At 36.0% G+C, this 24073-nt stretch overlaps 1 protein-coding gene across 3 annotated transcripts in view; it reads right to left on the bottom strand.

Moving 5' to 3' along the window:
- Window positions 1-24073, bottom strand: part of PPP2R3A (protein phosphatase 2 regulatory subunit B''alpha) — a 121623-nt gene that overhangs the window by 61392 nt on the left and 36158 nt on the right. For all 3 annotated transcript variants that reach the window (XM_074312883.2, XM_074312885.2, XM_019748005.3), the window contains 2 exons: window positions 22801-22904; window positions 14907-15009 (listed from right to left, as the gene is read on the bottom strand). In XM_074312883.2, coding sequence (XP_074168984.1) covers window positions 14907-15009; window positions 22801-22904 — 207 coding nt within the window. The remainder of the gene's footprint in view (window positions 1-14906; window positions 15010-22800; window positions 22905-24073) is intronic.

The raw sequence follows: 24073 nt of genomic DNA, 5'->3' as shown, positions 1-24073 counted from the left end.
AGTACATGGAAATCTACAACTATAATTGTGAATTTATCTTTGATGTTCTATCAGATTTTGCTTTATGCATTTTGAAGGTATGTTATTAGGTTCATAAACATTCACAATTGTTATATCCTGAATTGATCCTTTTATTATTCCCTAGCAATATTTTATGCTATAAAAACTATTTTGTCTGATATTAATAAAGCTACCCAGCTTCCTTTTCTTTTTGTGGTTAAAAAAAAAACCACATAAAATTCATCCTCCCAACAATTTCCAAATGTACAGTACAATACCGTCAACCACTTGCACGTTGTTGTGATACAGATTCCCAGATCCCAGCTCCCCAATCCTGCATGACTGAAACTCTACACCCACCAAACACCCCCCACCCCAGCCCAGCCCAGCCCAGTCTCTGGCAACCATCATTTTTCTTTCTATCTCTATGAGTTTGGCTACTTTAGAGACCTCATATAAGTGGAATCATACAGTATTTGTCTTTTTGTGACTGGCTTATTTCACTTAGCATACTATCCTCAATGTTTATCCATGTTGTTGCATGTGACAGAATTTCCTTTTTAAAAAAAAAAAGGCTAAATAATTTTCCATTGTATGTATATACCACATTTTCTTTATCCATTCATCTGCTGATAGATATTTAGGTTGTTTTCGCCTCTTAGCTGTTGTGAATAATGCCGCAATGAACATGGAAATGCAAATATCTCTTTGAAATTCTGTTTTCAATTCTTTTGAATATACACTCAGAAGTGGTTCCATTTTTAATTTTTTTGAGAACACTCCATATTATTTTCCATAGTGGCTGTACCATTTTACATTCCCACCAACAGTGCATAAGTGATCCAATTTCTCCACATCCTCACCAACACTTGTTTCCTGTTTTGTTTTGTTTTGTTTAATAATAGGCATTTTAATAGGTGTGAGATGATACCTCATTGTGGTTTTTATTTGCATTCCTCTATTTATTTTGTGATGTTAAACATCTTTTCATATGCTTGTTAGACATTTTATCTTCTTTGGAGAAATGTCTTTTCAAGTCCTTTGCCAATTTTAAAATCAGGTTTTTTGCCTTTAACCTGCATCATCAAGAAACAAGGAGAGGACTCAAATAAAATCAGAAATGAAAGAGGAGAAGTAACAGTTGACACCACAGAAATACAAAGGATTATAAGAAAATATTACAGACAATTGTATGCCAACAAATTGGGCAATCAGGAAGAAATGGATAAATTCCTAGAAACATACAATCTTCCAAGACTGAATAAAAGAGAAACAGAAAATCTGATCAGAGTGATTACTACAAATGAAATCAAATCAGTAATCAAAACACTCTCAACAGACAAAAGTCCTGCACTGGATGGCTTCACAGGTGAATTTTATCAAACATTCAAAGAAGAATTAAAACCCATCCTTCTCAAACTATTCCAAAAAATTCAAGAGTAGAGAAAGCTACCAAACTCATTTTACAAAGCCATCATTACCCTGATTCCAAAACCAGAGACATTATCATAGATGCAAAAATCCTCAACAAAATATTAGCAAACCAAATTCAGCAATACATTAAAAAGATCACATACAATGATCAAGTAGGATTTATTCCTGAGATGTAAGACTGGTTCAATATCTGCAAATCAATTAACGTGAAACACCACATAAAATGAAAGATAAAAATCAAAGGAACATATCAATAAATGCAGAAAAAGAATTTGACAAAATCCAGCACTCATTCATAATTAAAACTCTCAGCAAAGTGGGAACAGAGGGAACCCATACCTTAACATAATAAAGGCCATATACAACAAACCCACAGCTAAAATTATACCCCATGGGGAAAAACTAAAAGCATTCTCCTTAACATCAAGAACATGACGAGGATGCCAACTTTCAATACTTTTGTTCAACATAGGACTGGAAGTCCTAGCTACAGCAATCAGACAAGAAAAATAAATAAAAGGCATCCAAATTGGAAAGGAAGAAGTAAAACTGTCATTATTTGAAGATGACATGATACTATATATAGAGATCCCCAAAGATTCCACCAAAACAAATTAGAATTGATAAATGAATTCAGTAAAGTAGCAGGATACAAAATTAATATTCAGAAATCATTTTTACATAATGAAATATCAGAAAGAGAAATTAAGAAAACAATCTCATTTACAATTACATCAAAAAACCCCCAAAGTACCTAGGAATAAATTTAACCAAGGAGGGAAAAGATCTGTACTCAGAAAACTATAAAGCACTGAAAAAGAAGATACAAATAAATGGAAGCATATACCATGCTCATGGATAGGAAGAATTAACATCCTTAAAATGTCCATACTACCCAGAGCATCTATGGATTCAATGCAACTCCTGTCAAAATGCCAATGGCATTTTTTATAGAAATAGAACAAATAATCTTAAAATTTATATGGAACCACAAAAGACCCTGAATAGCAAAATATTCACAAAAAAGAAAAGAGCAAAATTAGACGTATCACAATACCTAATATCAAACTATACTGCAAAAGCTATAGTAATCAAAACAGCATGGTACTGCCATAAAAAGAGACACATAGGTCAATGGAACAGAATAGAGAGCCCAGGAATAAACCCATACCTATATGGTCATTTAATCTATGGCAAAGGAGGCAAGAATATACAGTGGAGTAAAGACAGCCTATTCAATAAATGGTGCTGGGGAAACTGGACGGATACATGCAAAAAATGAAACTGGACCACCTTCTTACTCCATATATAAAAATAAATTCAAAATGGATTAAAGACTTAGATGTAAGATCTAAAACCATAAAACTAAAACACAGAAGAAAACATAGGCAGTAAACTCTCTGACACTGCTCTTAGTAAAATTTTTCTGATATAATCTTGGACAAGGGAAACACATGAAAAAATAAACAAATGGGTACATCAAACTAAAAAGGTTTTGCACAGAAAAGGAAACCACTAACAAAATGAAAAGACAGCCTACTGAATGGGAGAAAATATTTGCCAATGATACATCTGGTAAGTGGTTAATATCCAAAATTTACAAAGAACTCAAACAACGCAACACCAAAAAAACAAACAATCCAATTAAGAAATGGGCAGAGCACCTGAATAGACATTTCTCCAAAGAGGACCTTCAGATGGCCAACAGACATATGAAAAGATATTCAAAGTCACTAATCATCAGAGAAATGCAAGTTAACACCACAATGCGTTGGCAAGGATGTGGGGAAAAGGGAACCCTCATGCACTGTTTGTGGGACTCCAAATTGGTGCAGCCACTATGGATAACAGTTTGGAGGTTCCTCAAAAAAATAAAAATAGAACTACCTTATGACCCAGCAATTCTACTTCTGCATATTTATCTGAAGAAATCCAAAACACTAATTTGAAAAGATATATGCACCTCTATGTTCACTGGAGCACTATTTACAATAGCCAAAATATGGAAGCAACCTAAGTGCCTGTCAACAGACAATCGGATAAAAAGAAGTGGTACACATATGAGTATACAATGAAATATTACTCAGCAAAGAGAATGAAATCTTACCATTTGCAACATGAATTGATCTAGAGGGTATTATGCTAAGTGAAATAAGTCACACTGAGACAGACAAATACCATATGATCTCACTTATATGTGGACTCTAAAGAAAAAATATACTACCAAGCAAAACAGAAACAGACTCATAGATACAGAGAACAAACTGAGGGTTGCCAGAGGGGAGGAGGGTTGGAGGAGTGGGTGAAAAAGGTAATGGGATTAAGAAATACAAATTGGTAGTTACAGAAGAGTCAAGAGGATGTAAAGTACAGCATAGAGAATACAGTCAATAATATTGCAACAACTATGTATAATACCAGGTGGGCACTAGACTAATTAAGGGGATCACCGCATAAGTTACATATTAATAAATGTCTAACCACTATGCGTACACCTTAAACTTATATAAAATAATATTGAATGTCAACTTTATTTAAAAAAAATAAAAAAGCAAAATAAAAAATCAGGTTATTTACCAAATAGGAGAAGATATTTGCAAACAACATCTCTGATAAGAGGTTAATATCCAAAATACATAATTTATACAAATCAACAATAAAAAAACACACAATTCAATTAAAAAATGGGCAGACCTTGAATTGTCACTTCTCCAAAGAAGACATACAAATGGCCAACAGATATATGAAAAGATGTTCAACTTCACTAGTTATCAGAGAAATGCAAATCAAAACCACAATGAGATACCACCCACCTGTTAGAATGACTATTATCAACAAGACAAGTAATAACAAGTGTCGAAGAGGTTGTGGAGAAAAAGGAACCCCCATACACTTCTGGTAGGAATGTAAATTGGTACAGCCACTATGGAAAAAGGTTTCCTCAAAAAATTAAGAATAGAGTTACCATATGACCCAGCAATCCGTCTTCTGGGTATCTACCCCCAAAACTTGAAAACATTTATTTGTAAAGATATATGTACCCCTATATTCACTACAACACTGTTCACGGTGCCAACACATGGAAACAACCAGTGTCCTTTGATAGATGACTGGATAAAGAAGATGTAGTACATATACTATACAATGGAAACTCAGCCATAAAAAGAAATACTGCCATTTTCAACAATATGGATGGATCTTGAGGATATCATGCTAAGCAAAATAAGTCAGATGGAAAAAGTCAAGAATCATATGATTTCACTCATATGTGGGATATAAAACTAAAAGCAACAAATGAACAAACAAGACAAAACAAATAAAAACTTATAGACACAGACAAAAGCACGGTGGTTACCAGGGAAAGGCAGGGGGGAGGTAGAAAAGGGTAAAGGGGGTCAAATATATGGCGATGGAAGGAGAACTGGTGGTGAACACATAATGCAATAGATTATGTATTATAGAACTGTACATGTGAAACCTATATAATTTCATTAACCAATGCCATCTCAATAAATTTAATAAAATAAAAAAACTGTATGATTAAAAAAATAAAATCAGGTTATTTGTTTTTTGTTATCACTGAATCATAGTTCTTTACATAAACTGGATATTAACTCATTAGATATGTTTGCAAATATGTTTTCCATTCTGTACACTGCCTTTCACTGTGTTTCCTTTGCTGTTCAGAAGTTTCTAAGTTTGATGTAGTCCCATTTGTCTAATTTTGCTTTTGTTGCCTATGCTTCTGGTACCATATCCATGAAATCACTGCCAAATCCAAAGTCATGAAGCTTTCCCCGATGTATTTCTTCTAGGTGTTTTATAGTTTCAGGTTTTATGTTTAAGTCTTTACCTATCTTGAGTTAATTTTTCTATATCATTAAGACAAGGGTCTTATTTTTTTGCATGTGGGTATCCAGTTTTCCCCCATGACATCCATGTTGAAGAGCATTTGAGCATATGGGCTCTCTATTCTGTTCCATTGGTCTATATGTCTGTCTTTATGCCAGTAACATACTGTTTTGTTGCTGTGGCTTTGTAGTATGTTTTTGAAGTCAGAAAGTTTGAGGCTTTCAGCTTTGTTCTCCTTTCTCAGGATTGTTTTGGCTATTCCAGGGCCTTTGAAATTCAATATGAATTCTACGATTGTTTTATCTTTTAAAGCAAAAAAATACCACTGGTATTTTAAAAAATTTTTATTGAGGTATAACTGATATACAAAAAGTTGCACATATTTAATGTGTACAATTTGATGAGTTTTAACATATGCATATTCCCAGGAAATCATTACCACAATTAAGGTAATAAATATATCCAACTCCAAAGATTTCTCTGTGCTTTTTTTTTTGGTAAGAATACCTAACATAGGATCTACCTTTTAACAAAATTTTAACTGCATAATACAATATTATTAAATATAGGCACTACTGTATAGCAGATCTCTAGAACTTATTTATTGTGCATAACTGGAACTTTATACCCATTGAACAACGTCTCCACTATTCCACTTATATCTAAAACAGTCAAACTCATAGAAGCAGAGAATAGAATTGGGGCGTGGAGAAGGGGACCATAGGGATTCTGATGAAGATTGCACTGATATGTAGACTGTTCTGGGAAGTATGGGAATTTAACAACAGTCCATCTTCCAATCTATTTATTTGTTTTCCATTTATTTGTAAGAGCTTTCTTTTTATTACTGTTAGCATGGTATATCTTTTTCTCTCCTTTTACTTTTAACCTACTTGTGTCTTTATAATTAAAGTACACTTCTTTGGGTCTTGCTTTTTTGTCTAATCTTTGCCTTTTGGGAGTATTCATACTACTTATATTTAATGTGAATGTTGATATGGTTAGGTTTACCTATCATCTTGCTATCTGACCAATCATTCTTTATTCCTTTCTTTCCCCCTTCCTGTTCTGCTTTTGGCTTAAATGAGTTTTGTTTTGTTTTTAATGATTCTTTTATTTTATTTCTCTTTTTGGATTATTAGCTATCACTCCGTTATTTTAGTGGTTGCATCAGAGGTTAAAGCATACATGTTTAACTTATTACAAGCTACTTTCAAGTGTTACTATACTACTTCATGATTATATGTGAACCAAAAAATAGTATGGTGCTTTTATTTCTCTTCTCCCAGCCTTTATGCTATTGCCGTCAAATTGTACTTAAACATGTTATAAACACAATACATTATTGGTAGTTTTGTTTAAGGAGTTGTCTTCTAAAAAAATTTGAATGAAAAATAATCACATACATTTATCCATGTAATTACCATTTCAGGAGCTCTTCATTCCTTTGCATAGATTTGTATTTCCATCTGGTATTATTTCTTCCTTGCCTAAACAAAAAAACATTTCTTGTAGTGCATTTCTGCTGGTGATGATTTCTTTCAGCTTTTGTGTCCAAAAAAAAAAAGTTTTAATTCACCTTCATTTTTGAAAGATATTGTCACTGGGTATAGTATTCTAGGCTGAGAGTTCTTTTCTTTCAGTACTTTAAAGATGTTGTTCCACTGTCTTCTGGCTTGGACTGTTTCCAACATGAAATCTGCTGTCATCTTTATCTTTGTTCCACTCTATGAAATGTGACTATTTTCTCTGGCTGCTTTTCAAACTTTCTGTTTATTACTGGTTTAGAACCATTTCATTTTGATGTGCCTTAGGATAGTTTTGTGTTTCCTGTGCTGGAGCTTATGGAGCATCTTGGGTTTGTGAGTTTATAGTTTTTATCAAATATAGAAAAATTTGGGCCATTATCTCTTCAAATAATTTTTCTGTTCCCCTGCAATGCAAATGCAGCACAAACTATCCAGATTTAGTGCAGATTTCACAGGTTAAGGGTGCAATCCTCCACAAGACTCTTCTCATATCCGACACCAGTTGTTACTATGGAGTTCCCAGGCCACCTATGCTTCTGACCACTGGCTATAAATCTGGGGTTTTCCACTATCCCTTCAACTTGAACAATGTGTCCGAATGACATACAGAACTGAAGAAAGTAATTATAATTACTATTCTATGATGAACGATATACAACTCAGGACCAGCCAAATAGGTCCACATAGGGCAACATGTGGGAAGGTTCCAAATGTGGAGCTTCTGTGTCCTCAGGACACAGTCATCCTCGCAGCACATAACTGTGTATCACTAACCAGGGAAGTTCAACTGAGTGTCAGTGTTCAGAGTTTTTTTTAATTGGGTTTCATTATGTAGGCATGATTGATCAAATCATTGGCCACACGACTGAACTCAATCTCCATGTTTCCACCCCTCCTTGAAGGTCAGGTTGATATCACCTAGCTGAAAGCCCCCACCTCTAATCACATGGTTGGTCTTTTTGGCATGGCAAGCATCATCGTGACACTATCTAGGGGCCTAGCATGACTCACTTCATTAGTATAAACTCAGGCATGGTCCCAAGAGCCCACCATAAAAAACAAAAAACTCCTATCATTTGGGAAATTCCAAGGGTTTAGAAGCTCTGTCCTAGGAATCCAGGACAAAGACCTAACAAATTCTTTAGCATATGTGCTGCCGAAGCGAGTACATAACAAATTATTTATTTTATAAATATGTTGGGTTGCACGTTTTATAAATGTGCTAGATCCCACAGCTCACTGATGCTCTTTTCATTTTTCTTTAATTCTTTCTTTGTGTCCTCCTGTCTGATTTTGGGTAGTTTGTTTTCTTTGTCTTCAAGTGCACTAATCATTTCATTTGTAATGTTTAATCTGCTATTAATCCAATCCGGTATATTTTTCACCCTAGACATCTTAGTTTTTATCTCTAGAAATTCAATTTGTGTCTTCAAAAATATTGTTATATTTGTTTTAATGGTCTTGTTTGCTAATTCTAACATTTGTGTCAGTTGTATCAGTTTCAATTGATTCACTTTTCTCCTTATTATCGACTGTATTTTTCTGCTTCTTTGCATGCCTGATGACACCAGCCATTATGAGTTTTACCTTGTTGATTGCTGGATATTCTTACATTCTTACAAATATTCTCAAGCTATGTTCTGGGATGCTAAGTTACTTTGAAATTCTTTTATCCTTTTAGGTCTTGCTTTTTAGATTTGTTTGTCAGGACCTAGCAGTGTTTAACATAGGGCTAATTATTCCCCACTATTAAGGCAAGACTCCTATGACTACTCTACCCCAAGTCCCATATATTATGAGGTTTTCCAGTCTGGCTGGTGGGGACAGATAGTGTTACTGTCCCTGGGTACTGTTCCCTCTAATCTTGGATAGCTCTTTCTTCAGCTTTGGTTACTTTCCTCATATACAACCACTGATCAGTACTCTGCTAAAGATGGAGGAGTACTGAAGATCTCTGGCATTTTCTCCGCAATTCTCTCCTCCCCAGTACTCTGACCTGAGAATTCTAGCTCCCGTGGTCCTCCTAGACTCTCAGCTGTTTTCTAAACTCAGGGAGTCCACTGGACTTGCCTAGGGTCCCATCTTCATACTGTGGCTTGAAAACTCTCTCGAGGCAATAAGCTGGGTTAATTATAAGGCTCACCTTGTTTTCTGTTTCTCAGGAATCACTATCATTAGTTGCCAGATGTCCAGCATTTTGAAAACCATTGTTTTATATTTCTTACCTGATGTTTTTTGTTGTTTCAGATGGAAAGGCAAATCCAGTCCCTGTTATACCATCTTGGTCAAAAATGGAAGATCTGTTGACTTTGTACATTAATTTTATTTCCTCCTACTTTATTGAATTCTTTTATTGTTTGAGTTAGTTTTATCATGGATGGGTTTTCTTGGGTTTCCAGGTTTACTGTCATGTCATTTATGAATAGATATTTTTATTTCTTTCATTCATTCAATCTTAGAGGCATTCACTCTTATGCCTTTGTTTTCTCTTGTATAATTACTACAATATTAGAACAGTAGTGTGGATTTCAGCATCCTTGCCTTGTTTCTGATCTTAGTGGAAATGCCTCTAATTTTTCCTGTTAAACTGGCTTTAGCACTAAGGTGTGTGTACGCATGCCTGTGCATGCATGCATGTGTGTATGTGTATACACACACGCACACACATACATACACTGGGGGTGCCAAAAAAATGTATACTCATGACTTGTATTCATCTTTTGTTATTGGTATATATTAAGTATTACAATATTAATACAGTTTTTTCCTTTCTTAAAATATATATACATTTTTTGGCACCCTCTATATATATTCATGTAAGTACCTCAAATACCTATTTTCTTGAGGTTTTTTTTTTTTTTTAATGAATGGATGTTAAATTTTCTGAAGTCTTTTCAGCATCTATTGAGATAATCGTGATTTTTTCCCTTAGCTATGATATATAATATATATAGATCCTAATGCTGAGCCAACCTTGCCTTCCTAGAATAAATCCCACTGGTTTCTGTACATGCTGTTTAGTAATATTTTTATTTATTACTTTTTATCATTAATCATGAATTATATACATTTGCTGCTTCCTTTTTTGTACTGTCTTTACCTGGTTTAGGTATCAGTGTTATACTTATTTCATAAAAGAAGCTATGGAGTTTTCCTTCCTTTCCAATTCTCTGAAAAATTTATTGAGCATTAGGACTATCTTGTCCTTGAGAGTGTGGTAGAATTCCCTTGTGAAACTATCTAGGCCTGGTGCTTTTCTGTGGGGTAGTTTTTGTATTGGTTATCCTTGTAAATTGAAAATAATATATTTATACATTTAATTTTCACTCCATTCAGTTTAGTGCCTTTATTTCCTTTTACAAGGGATGATGATAATAGCACCCCTACCCTTACTTTCTCTTCTCCCTCTTCCCCCCCCCTCACATTTTGTTGGCAACTTTACTTAATAATGGCCTCAAAGCCATTTACATACTTTTTGTTACAGTATATTATAATGGTTTTATTATTGTTAATCTCTTCCTTGCCTTATTTATAAATTTTAAACTTTATCATAGATATATATTTATATGTACATCTAAATATAGACATATATATATAAAAACATAGTATATACAGGGTTCAGTACTATCCACGGTTTCAGGAATCCACTGATGGTCTTGAAATGTATTACCTGCAGATAGTGGGGGACTACTGTATTTGAATATATACTACAGCAAATTAAGCAAACCAAGAAAGAGATCCAGGAAACAGTGGATTCAATTCAGAGAAGCAGTGAAGGGAAGTCCCAGAATGGCAGCTGAAAAGCAGCCAGTCCAGAATAGAGAAGGTAGTGGAATATCTCTTTGAAGGAGTTCTCCATAAAGGGAAGTGGAAGGGAGGGAGGGAGTCCATGCAATATTTGTTATATTTGAGAAAAAGGAAACTAGAGGGTATGATGAAGGCACACACAGCATTCTGTATCAACAAATTAAAGAAAAGCAATCAAATACTCCAAGAAAAGTGAAAAAACTGTGTAAGAGAGTCTGCCCTAAACAAAGCAAACTGAAATATGACATGATTATAAACAACTGATGAAGAGTAAGAAAAAGCCTATTTAACCTCAATGCCTGGAACATTCTCCTCTGAATGCCCTAAGGGACACTGGACGTTGGACCCATAAGAAACAAAATGCATTCCTTATATACTGGTTTATCTACATTTCACCACTATTTATAAAGTCAAAAGATTGTAAAACATTTTAGTGTATAACATCTAAACTATAGAAAATTTTGCTGTGGTTACAGAACAGTACTTAAACAACTCAAACAAGGCCATTATTAAGTAAAGTAAGGGTTACTTGAATACAAGCACTACAATACCAGAACAGTTGATCTGATAATCAAAATGGCTACTACGTGACTAATGGGCAGGTAGCATATACAGTGTGGCTATGCTAGACAAAGAGAAGATTCATGTCCAGGGTGGGATGGTGCAAGACTTTATCACACTACTGAGAATGGAACATGATTTAAAACTTATGAATTTATTGTTTCTGGAATTTTCCATTTAATATTTTTGAACTGTGGTTGATGGCATTTAACTGAAACTTTGGAAAATGAAACCACAAAAAAGAGGGGGAGGCTACTGTAACTCTCTAGGAAAATAGGAGGACCACTTTCTGAGTTTTTAAAGTCTTCATGACAACCTCATATTGAATTGAAAACCTGGCAAGATATAGAATTCTGAGTTCAAATTCATTTCCCCAGAGTTGCCAATGAGAATCTAATACCATCCCAATTCTTGTTCCTATTAAAGTGATCTTTTTTTCTCTCCGGAAGCTTTAAGTATCTTCTCTTCACAGTATTTTCCTAAAATTTCAGGAAGACATGTTTATGTATGCCCTTTTTAAAATTATGATTCATTATGCTTGCCATTCAGTGGCTCCTTCCAACCAAAAGACTAGTGTTCTGTACTCATTTCATTCTATGGGCAGTGACTGGAGGGAGCATGAGAGGTTGGAGTGGGATCACATTCTGTTTTTGATCAGCCGCTGGTTACACACGTGTCTTGTGTTTCCCCCAAGGAGGAAAACAGAAATTTCAAGGAATCCCATTGGGTTCCTGCTCTTTGGACCCAGCCTATCATTCCAGTTTGTCCAATTCTCTCCATCCTGTATTATCTCTTTGATGATTTCCTTCTTTCCATTTTCCGCCTTCTGTCTTCCCAGACTCCAGTTAGTTAGATGTTGAAATTCTTGAATCGGTCCTCTATGTTCTCTCCCTTGTGTGTGTGCACGTGCATGCATCAGCATGCCAGAGAGAGCCTTAACTTTAGTTTCCAGGACTTCTGTTGAATTTTTTTTTTTTTTTTGAAATTTTTAATTTCAGTACCTACATTTTAAAATTCTAACAGCTCTTTTTTGTGTTAGCATTCTGTTTTCATAATATTCTATTCTTGTTTTATATAATATCCCTGAATATAGTAATTCTTTTTTTAAAAGAATTTAATTTTTAGAAGTGTTAGATTTACACAGAATTTGAGAAGATGGCATAGAGTTCACATATGCCCTGCATCCAGTTTCCCCTATTATTAATACCTTATATTAGTGTTAGTTATAATAAATTAATATTGATACATTACTAATATTAAAGGCCATACTTTATTCCTATTTCCTTAGTTTTTATCTAATGTTTTTTATCTGTTCCAGTATTCTATCCAGGATCCCATGTTACATTAGTTGTCATGCCCCCTTAGGCACCTTTCAGCTATGACAGTTTCTTAGATTTTCCTTGGTTTGATGACCTTGACAGTTTTGAGGAGTACTGGTCAGATACTATCTAGGATTCTCCTTTATTGCAATGTGTCTTAACATGCTTTATTGTATATTTTGTTAGTTTATGCTTGTGAGTAAATGCCAGGCTATACTTCACAATGCCAGGTAAGAAGTCAACTGTCAATTGTTCTGTATACCAACCTTCAATGAATCCCCATTTCTAACACTTCTGATCAGATCTGCCAACCCTGAGTTTACAGCCTCTGGGATCCTAAGGAGCAGCATGAAGCAGAACAGTACAATTCTCTCCTGCAGCCCATACACAGCCCCTTGTTCTGCGCTGTGGTTTCCTTAGCCTGCTTCCACTTTCCATCTTCAGGAAATACTGAAATCTCATATACATCAATTTTTTCCCTCCTCTGTTCTTCACCATCGTATTCACTTTCATTGGTTTATTCCTTTCCAATTTCTATATTTTAACTTAAGAGGAGTTTCAAAAAATGGGAGGAGAATGCATCTATTCAGTCTGTCATCTCTTACCAGAAGACTCCACAAGTCCACTTCTTAAATAAAAATAAAATTTCTCCTTAAATTTAAGGAAATGAAGTATAAATGTTCACTAACTCAAAGTTAATAGTTTTGTTGTTGTTTGTTTGTAATTATCTTGGTATAGACTCAATTTATATTCCTGTTGAAAATTTTATTAAAGCTTCTGATGAAAATCAGGTAGGATCCCCACAGAGAAAGAATTCACCCACATGAACCTTTCATGAAGGGACTACGTGTACAGCATGGACAGGTTATGAGAACAAACAAGGGAATGGTGAGGCACGGGGGATGAGCGACTGAAGGATACTGTACAATCCCTAGGGCCAAAGGAACAAGGGGAAGAGCAGTGTTATGGGAGCCCAGTAGGCTCTAGAACTGTGAAGCCGCAGAAGCTGTATTACAGAGAGATAGTTACTGTGCTGAAGCTGAGAAAGGGAAAGAAATGCTAACTCCTCTCTCCTCTGCCCTCCCATCTCTGGCAGTGCTATTCATTGTTCAGACTCAACCAGAAGCTGGTCAGAAAAAGATGCAGTTTGTAAGAGTCAAGGCGGAACCAAGAATGGATCAAGGGGGTGAGGGTAAGGGGTGGATAGAGAACTGTTATTAAAACTGAATGTTTTATTAGCAATATAGTTCTAATATTTGAGATTTCACAAAACATAAATAGGAATATGTAACATTGGACATTATTACGTATAATGGTCTTGATTAAACGTAAAAAACTATTAAAAATCCTCATTCTCATGAGTACTTTTTCAAGGGGAACAAAAACATGTAGCAGATGATTATCTAAGGATAATCAAGGCCATCATGCAAATTAAGACAAGCTCAAAGACCCTGAACTTAAATCATAACCAAACTTCATATTCTGAAGATGAAAAATTGTTACTGTAATTAAAAAATCTATGTCATATGGTGTTAGAAGTCAGGAGTGGTTACTCTAGGGTGGCAGTGACTAGGAGGGAGCATGAGTGGCTTTGGGGGTACTGGTAATGTTTTGTTTCTTGGTCTGGTTCTGGCTACGCAGATGTGTTTATGTTGTGAAAACTAACTGATTGGTGCACTTGTGATTTATGTGGGTTTTTTTTGGTGTGTTTATGTTGTATGTCAACAAAAATCTTTTAAAAAAGTGATGACAGCCACGAATACAATTTAAGGAAAAACAACTATGTCAGTGCATTTTTCTGCCCTTCTTCAGGCATCCTAACAGTCAACAAGGATTTATTGGAACAACTAAACAATGATGTGCATTCAAGAGAAATGAAAGTCAGACCTTAGCTTCAAGGCATTTATGATTTGCTTAGGAAAACCGAATATTTAGATGTGAAATTAAGAATATTAATAAGCAATATATGAGGCTATGAAGTAAAAACAGAGTCAATATTAGCATGTAACTGATTCTCATCAGAAGGCCTAGATATAAATCCTCTCCGAGTGGGCTCTTTCTGTTGGAGAGCTTTCTCTTTAACCTTAATAAAGGTCAACTAGACCAAATGCCTGGCTTCAGAAGGTGCTTCAGTGACTGCTGTGGGTGGGCAAGGGAGGCTGAGTGACTCCTCTCTTCTGCTTCAGTGGGAGTAGCTCTGTTGTATCTGTTTTGTACTATGGGTTCTTTGTTAATTTCCATTTAACAAAAGCATTTTGCTAGTAAAACAAGCACGAAAACCACTCTTCTAGAAATCTGACCTCTAGATCTGTGTATCTCAATTGACATACCTTACATTTCAAAAACTTAAAAAACCTCTGAAACTCTAAGAATATACCCATTTTAAAAAGGAGATGAAAATTACCTGAAGTAAAGGAATAAAATCCTCCTGTTCCAGAGAGCTGCAGCTGGGCTTTGCTAGAAGACAGATAAACTTGGAGGCATCATCATGATGATTATTCAGCAGCCTGTAGAAAGAAACAACTGCTTAGGAAGACTGGCTATGTGAACAATACAACATCAACGGCTGGAAATTTCAGTCTGATCTGAAGGCCATTTAGATCAAGAATCAAGTGTTTTCTTTTCAATGATTAAAAAAACCCTATTAAGACACTGAAGAAAGAAATGAAAGAAGATACAAATAGATGGAAACACATACCATGTTCATGGATAGGAAGAATTAATATAGTTACAAAGTCCATACTGCCTAAGGCAATATATATATTCAACGCAATTCCTATCAAACTACCAACGACATTATTCACAGAAATAGAACATATAATCCTAAAATTAATATGGGACCATATAAAACCCTGGATAGCCTCAGCAATCTTGAGAAATAAGAACAAAGTGGGAGGTATAACAATACCTGACATCAAATTATACTACAAGGCTACAGTAATCAAAACAGCATGGTACTGGCATAAAAACAGACACATAGATCAATGGAACAGAATAGAGAGTCCAGAAATAAATCCATGCCTATACGGCCATTTAATCTACGACAATGGAAGCAAGAATGTAGTACGGTGGGGTAAAGACAGTCTATTCAATAAACGGTGCTGGGAAACCTGAACAGACACATGGAAAAAAATGAAGCTGGACCACCTCCTTACATCATATACAAAAATAAATTCAAAATGGCTTAAAGACTTAAATGTAAGATCTGAAACCATAAAATTCCTAGAAGAAAATATAGGAAGAAACTTCACAGACATTACCTGGAGTAAGATTTTTACTGATATATCCCCTCACGCAAGAGAAGAGAAAAAATAAACATGTGGGATTACATCAAACTAAAAAGTTTTTTCACAGGAAATGAAACCATCAATAAAACAAAAAGGGATCCTACTGAATGGGAAAAGATATTTGCCAATGATATATCTGATAAGGGGTTAATATTACAAATTTATAAAAAAACTCACTCAACTCAAGTCCAAAAAAACAAACAACCCAATTAAAAAATGGGCAGAGGACATGAAGAGACATTTTTCTAAAACAGACATACAGATGGCATACAGACATATGAAGAAATGCTCAACCTCATTAACCATCAGAGAAATGCAAATAAAAACCACAGTGAGATACCACCTCACCCCAGTCAAAATGGCTATCATCAATAAATCAACAAACAACAAGTGCTGGCGTGGATGCGGAGAAAAGGGAACGCTTGTGCACTGTTGGTGGGAATGCAGATTGGTGCAGCCACTATGGAAAACAGTATGGAGGTATCTCAAAAATCTGAAAATGGAACTACCTTATGATCCAGCAATTCCACTCCTAGGTATCTATCCGGAGAAATCCAAAACTCCAATTCAAAAATCTTTATGCACTCCTATGTTTATTACAGCACTATACACAATAGCCAAGACATGGAAACAACCGAAATGCCCATCGGTAGATGACTGGATTAAGAGACTGTGGTACATTTATACAATGGAGTATTACGCAGCCATAAAGAAGAAAGAAATCTTACCATTTGCAACAACATGGATGGACCTAGAGAACATTATGTTAAGTGAAATAAGTCAGACAGAGAAAGACAAATACCATATGATCTCACTTATATGTGGAATCTAAAGAAAAGAATAAGTGAATGAACTAATCAGAAACAGTTTTGGAGACATAGAGGAAAAACTGAGCGTTGCTAGAGGGGCGGGGGTGTAGGAATAAGGGGGAAGGTGAGGGGTTCAGAAAATAGTCGGTAACCACACGATGGCCACGGGGTTTTAAAAATTAATTTGGGGAACGTAATCAATAATGTAAACATTTTGTAGGGTATCTGATGGACACGTGTCCCATTTGGGAGACCACCTCAGCGATGACGTAGATGTCTGATCTCTGCACTGTACACCTGAAGTTGAACAATAATGAATGCCAACTATAATAATGCCAAATATATATATATGTGTGTGTGTGTATATATGTATATATATATGTGTATATATATGTATACATATGTATATATATGTATGTATATGGTTACAGGAAGCGGAGTACAGCATTAGGAATAGAGACAGTGGAAATCTAATGGCTCTGTGCGATGTCAGAGGGATAGTGGATGGGGGCAGGGGGGTTCACAGTGTGAGGGATATAAATGATAAACATCTAAGTATTGCTTTGTCTTGTGCACATGAAACTAATAAAATTAAAAAATATTTATTGAAAAAAAACAAAGAAAAAACACCAATTTTTCCATGCTCTTAATTTTGTCAAAGGACATCTAAATAAAAGCTCAATAAAAGCAGGTATATTATTTTTGTAGAATGCTTCTGGGGCTGAGACTCCAGAGACAACTGCATTAACACGGGTAACAATACACTTAAGGAGAAAGTCCGTTCAGGGTTAGCACAGGACACCTGGGACCAGAACTCCAGAGCTACCCACCAGCCAGAAGGGCCCACTATGCATCACGTGGGATGTAAACTTCTGTTTGGCCAGGTTGGCAGACATATGCAGGGCCATCCTAAAAGGGGGCTTTTGAAATTAGACTTTGAAGGATCAGGTTTAAAAAAAACAAAAATGAATACCATAGTTAAGTCTTTGAGCGCCAAGAATTCCTTACATCCAATTTCCAATTGCTGGACATTTCCATTTGGATACTATACTCTGACAGCAAAGACAAAATATCAAAAACCATATTTAAAACCTTCCTCTCAAAGTCAATTCTTTTCATGGACATCTATTTTTGTTATTGGTGGTACCATCCTGAGTTATCTGGGCTTGAAATTTTGAAGTCATTTTAAACTTATTTCTCTTCTTTATTTTCCACATCCAATTAGTTTCCAAATTTTCTTGATTTCCTTCCTTAATCATTTATTGAATGCTAATTATGTGCCAGATACTGTGTCTGACCTTGAGGATACCTGGGATACAAAGAAAATAAGAAGTAGTTTTGTGCTAAGAAGCTTATAGTCTAGTAAGAGAGCTACACCAGTAAGATTATACTCCTATGTGACAGCCACAACAGCAGTAATAAGCACAGGGTGTCCTGGAAGGTACAGGTGGCCAATGAGATTCCTGAAAAAGGGGAAGTAGGAAAGAAGGTTGCTGTAGGTCAAGATAGTCGCACATACAAATGCCTAGCGTGAGAGTGCATGGAATATTTGGGCAGTTACAAGCACAGGGTGGTAAGAGAAGGGGACATGAGCATGTAGGATCGGATCCTAGAGTCCCTTTTATGTTAGTCAGGAAGCCTAGACTTCAGCCTATTCCATAGAAGAATTTTAACATGGATAGTGACATAATCAAATGTATTTTTCAAAAATATTAAGCCAAAATCTTTAATAGGCCTCAGCATGGATACTGGCAGTGGGAGACAGAAAGGGGCAAATGGTTGAAATAAAAGGACGTTATAGTTGATAGGTGGGGGTGATAGATGGGGTTGATAGTTGATGGGTGGGGGTGGGAATAAGGGAATGGGTGAAAGGGGTAAGCCCACGATGACTCCTAGGTTTCTAGCTTAGACCACTAGGTGCTTGGAATACAGGACAGAAATACTGGAGACCTGTGGAATATTTCCTCAAAATGCTTTAGACAACCATTCCTTCCTTTCTATTTCCATTATACCATCAAGTCCAGGGTTTTATTATTTCATGCTGAGACTGTCAGAAGGGAAGAGAGTCATAACAGCTTCAGTGTTCACCCAACCTTATACAATAGATAATTCTTCATTCTAAAGCATCCTTTGATTATATAATCCCCCCTTTTCAAAAATGTTCAGTAGCTCTCTACTACTTACGTGAGGAAGTCTAAATGCCTAAGTTGGACATTGAAGGCCTCTGTAATTAGGCTGGAGCCTGCCTGTCTACCTATCTTACTGCTTTGCTAAATGGAGCTTCCACTCCCGGCTGCTGGCCTGACCCACCATTCTCGGAGTGTTTCATGTGCATTCTTGCCTCTGTGCCATTTCTCATGCTGTTCTGCTCTCCTAAAACACCACCCCTCCCAACTTTGCTCTCTGAATGCTGGCTATTCTTTAAGATCCAGCTAATAACCCACCTCTTTCAAAAAGCCTTCTCTGACAACTAAATTCCTTAGTGATCTTTGTACTATTTAATTTATGCATATTATTTATAGCACTGTACTGTTAGCTTTCTTTAATCTCTCTGGCACCTAAATGGAAGGCAAAGTTATAGCTCTTTCTTTCTTTAGCACTCACCATAGTAACTTTCACAAAGAAGAGTCTCAAAAAATGTTTGTGATCTGACTAACAGATGTATACGTAAGTGACTTCATTTGTGATTGTTAAAGTTACATATGATCTTTATATTTATCCTCCTCATTCTCTAGCATGCTCAAGGCCCCCAAAGTTACATATACGTTTCACAAAAAGATTAGTGCAATACCTGCTGATGGGAACCACCTCTTAGGACGGGAAAACGGGTGGGAAGATCACAACAAAAAGGCAGTGGAGTCTTTGGCAAGGAGCGCTTTATAAAGAAAAGATAGCACTGCCATATAAAACCTGCACAGACATGACAGATGAGAGCTACTCTGAAAGGGAAAAGTTAACTCAGGTATGGCCTTTTGGTATTAGAAGCAGGAAATAGAAAGAAAAGGTAAATTACGATTTACAACGAATGCTGTGGCTGGTGAACTCTATATGGCAGGAGAAAGGAGATAATAAAAGTCGTGAAAGCTGGAGAAAGAAGGTAAACGTAGCTATTCTAAACTGGTATCTTCCAGAGCTCTTAAGACAAAATCTTGTTATGTGAATGGACAAATGGCATGTTGCCATCAAAAGGTAAAAAGAAAGTAAAGCATAAAAGAGTTGGAGACATACATTACTGACTTCATTGAATGGACCTCAACCACAAAGCTGGTAATCTAGGAACTCAAACAAAAAAGCTGTGGAGCGATGTCTTTCCCCTAAAAATCCCATGACTGTAAGAAAAACAGATGTCAGAATACAGATATGAAATGGGCAGTAGGGCAGGGAAAGAAGGGAGAGCAGAGGCAGGGGAACAAGGGCCCACTAAGGTGTCTGTCCACAAACAACTCAGAGGAGGGCTAGGAAGTGTCTACCCCAGAAGCACAGGGACCAGAGGGAAATTATTTCCTGTTATGCTGTTACTTTTGTATTTGACTTTAATTTTTCAAATTATATAGAGCCTATTATTGGAGCAAGTCAGCACACATATGTGTATGTCAATATGTTTTAATTCTGCCAGTTATATTTTGTACTTGAAAGTTTTAATACACTATACTTTGGTCCAAGTTGCTTTAGCAAAGGGTACTACTTGTAAAAAAATTACAAAAATAAACACATCTTTTTCAAGGTCAGTGTGGGAACTCATGCTTACTTGCTTAACCTTGCCAAATAGCCACACTCTGGATCTCCCTTAAAGCACCTGGCTTTTAAAAGACATTTTATTAGGTTGGTGCAAAAGTAATTGCGGTTTTTGCAAAAAAAAATATTTTAAACCGCAATTACTTTTGCACCAACCTAATAAAAGCTCAGAGGGGCGTTCCCACTAGAGGGCGCTCCAACCATTTTAGTATCTGGCCAGAAACTAAACCTTAACTATAGAGAGACATACATTTATCTATTCATAGAACTTTTTTAATGCAAAAAAAAAAGGGACAGTTGCTCATGCTATGTAACTTCATAAGCAATTTCCTGCAGTTCCTAAAATGAAGATTTGTGCTTCATCTTTTTCCTCCTACAGAAATCTCTTTTCCCTAGAGATAAAATTAAAATGATTCATCTCAATAAAGGAATACAGCTGTTGTGGCTGCTGCTCTATCCAACAACATAAATGTCCACCATCTCTCAGTGACACACAGTCTTAAGAAAAAAAAACCTGGCTGTTACTGTCCTTAACATGATGTAGTGAACTGCAAGTAAATCAAATTGGATACGAGATTTCCTTTGTTATGGTCAGCCTCAGGCTCACAAACACAGGGCCCTAGAATATTCAAAACAACTTAGAATATAAGGGTTACAGTTCTCTCTGGCTCCAATCTTTTGTAGAATAGACTTATTATTATTTTTTTTTAATCTCCCAGCTTCTTGTTTTCTGCTAACAATCAAAGTTCATTTCTTGCTGCTTTCCCAGATGTTAGATGGTTTTTGCTAAAAACGCTGAAGTCAGTGGCCGAAGATACCTTGACAAGAGCTGTGCCATATCCCTATTTTTTCTACCCTTGGTTCACACTCCAGCTGCAGCCTTTTCAGGGCCTGGCACCCACCCACCAGGACAAAAGAAGCTCACTGAGTGAAAGCTAGAACATCTACACATTTTGCGTTCCTGAATTCTGCTATTGTTATATGCTGATTTAAAATAACAATAATTCTAACTAATAGACCACTGGACCTCCCATCTGAAGTCCTGGCTTAACGGTGGGGTTCGGAGAGGGAATCCAAGCCAACTTCCCCACTGTTCCAGCCCTAGGCTCTATTTTCTTCCCCCAGGTTCTAGGCTGCCAGAACTATCCCATGGGTAAATGCCAATTCCTTTGCTAATTTATTCCTGGATAATTAGTGCTTTTTGCTATTTCTAGCCTCTAAGGAATTCCCTTACTTTTAGGACTGCTTATCCACACAGTAAAAACAAAAGAACATTTCTTAGATTTTATCCCCTAATTTTCTATTTGGTATAGGAGAGGTGGAATGGTGAACATGGTACTGACTTTGGAATGTCATCCAGATAATGTATGAGGAACGATTCTCCTATGGCAGTTTTAGTCCTTGGCATCTGGACAACTTAGAACTATTCCCTGTAACCAAATGACTAAAATCCACCTGGAAAACATGAATCATTTACAACTTTTAGCTTTAGTGTGGTTCTTTAAAAGAAGTCCATTAACTGGTAGTCTTATATACTCTGATTAATTCTACTGTAATGAATGAAGAACTCAGCGAACTCAACTTGCTGCTAGATTTTAAAAAATAAGCATACATTTATTAATCACCTACTATGTCCTCAAGGATTATACCTAAGGGCTTTTAAGTGGCATAAAAGGATTAGAAAGCATCTGTAAGCTGAATTCTGCTGCTTCTGCATGGGGATTTTAAATAATGATGATGAAGGTGAATAGCATTCCCCAAGAGTTTACCAGGAAGGGTATCTAGCCCAGAAAAGATGAGAAGAACATATATAAAGAAAACTGATCAGGTAAAAGAGGTAGAAGGGGCAAGCTATGACATTCTCTTAAAATGTATAAATATATCAAGAAATAACTCTTAAAAAAGAAGGGAGAAAAAAACAAGATAGTTGGGTTTGAAGAAAACTTGTCAGGATGTAAAAATCCAGGAGTATCCTGATAAATGTACTACTCCTTTGTTCCTTAACTGGAGCTTTCAAAAATTAATGACTAAAATTTATTGGAATTCAGTTATTTTTAATAACTCAACTAGATGATTCTAAATTGGATGGTATGAGAATGGAAGCTGTATTATCATGTGAAACATGTGGTTTGCTCCCCTAAAAGGAAAATCTTTACTTTTATGTCACCACCGCAAGAGTCAAATCCTAAGGCCGAAATTTAACAAGAAAAACTAAGAAACTATCAAGTAGTTATTAAACAGGTATTTCTGAAGATCTGTTTTGCTTATTAGAGACATATAAGATTTGCGTGTGGATATATATGGTTGTGAATCATTGAATTTTATTTGTTGAAATAAAAGGTAAAGGAAAAATTAATAAATGAGTAGAATAAGTGAACTTTGAGTAGAATAAGTAAACTTTATAAAGCATGTCAATAGGACCAGAAGGCTTTTTGCCAGTCTCAGAATTAACTGCTCATATACTTACTTTGCCCACATGGCAATGAATGACTGTGCTGACACAAATCCTGTCTTCTCTCCCCCTGCGGCCCTGAACATGGGGGCTTTCCAATAGAGAGGACAGCCACAGACCTGCAAATAAAACGTAAGTACAGTGTAAGGAGCAGTGAAGAGATAACATGGCCAAAGAAAGGGCGTTTGTGGCTTTTATGCTTCATGCCACAGTGGACAAAAGGGCCCTTGGGGAGGCAAACTGGGACAGAGGCAAATATATCAACCACTGTAGACTCAGAGAGACACAGAGGGGAAACCAAATAAGATGATTACATGTTTAATGAAGAAAATGGAAATCCGTTTACGTTTTCTCCAAGTTAATTTTAATGATGTTTCTTTCCCCTACCCTGATAGTTAAAGCAACCAGTCTCCCTTCCGACCACTCTTACATCATATATTTTTTACCCTCTAGAAAGAAAAAGAAATGACTGAATGTCATGGTTGTATATGCTCTTTCTTCCTATGGCAGAAAACTATAGCCACCTTTATTACTCTGTCACTTAGTGTTAATATACTCTACCACCTATCTCCCCCTCGCTCCTTTGCTTATTATGTTATTAAGCCCCAAGTTCAAGAACCAGAAAAGCCTACACTGTTCAAGAAAATAGCTGTCAAATCTATTTAAATTGTTATAATTCAGGTAAAAGATGAAAGGTAAAAAATCAAAATGCTATAATTTATTTATATATTACAAGCTACCACAAATGACTACATATTATAAAAACATTAGGAAGAACTGGAAATAAATATAAAACTACAATACCCTAAAGGGTAATAATTTTTGTCTTCCTCAAAAAAAAGCTCTTTCTTTCCATTAAGAAAAGTATTCTTATACTCTTATAAGAAAGCGTTCTTACCAAATTCACGTTTTTTTCCTAGAGAGAAAATTTTTCCCTTTTAGTGGTAATATCTAAATAATTAGCAGAGTCTCCAAATGTTCCCAATTTTGTATACACTCATACACATAAAACATACTCACAAATTTGGAACTCTTCAAAGATATTCTTACTATTCATATTAGATGTAGGATCTGTTGAGCCTTCATCATACTACACAGGGAAGCTCTCTTTGGGAAGTTGACTACATATGAATCCATATTAGGTTCAGGTAAAGTTACACCAGTATGAGGCCTTACTGCACGGGCGGGGGGGGGGGGGGGGAGGGCACAGAAGACTGAAGAGTACCCGGTCTACAATTAGTTATGCTGCGAGAACACCTAAGGCTGCTGGGTTCACGTCAGAGAGGAG

Source organism: Rhinolophus sinicus, chromosome 5, assembly GCF_057876585.1.
Source record: "Rhinolophus sinicus isolate RSI-liver-muscle chromosome 5, RSI-T2T, whole genome shotgun sequence".
Classification (NCBI taxonomy): Eukaryota; Metazoa; Chordata; class Mammalia; order Chiroptera; family Rhinolophidae; genus Rhinolophus; species Rhinolophus sinicus.
The sequence above is the reverse complement of the archived record's forward strand: the minus strand, read 5'-3'. Positions and strand labels throughout refer to the sequence as shown.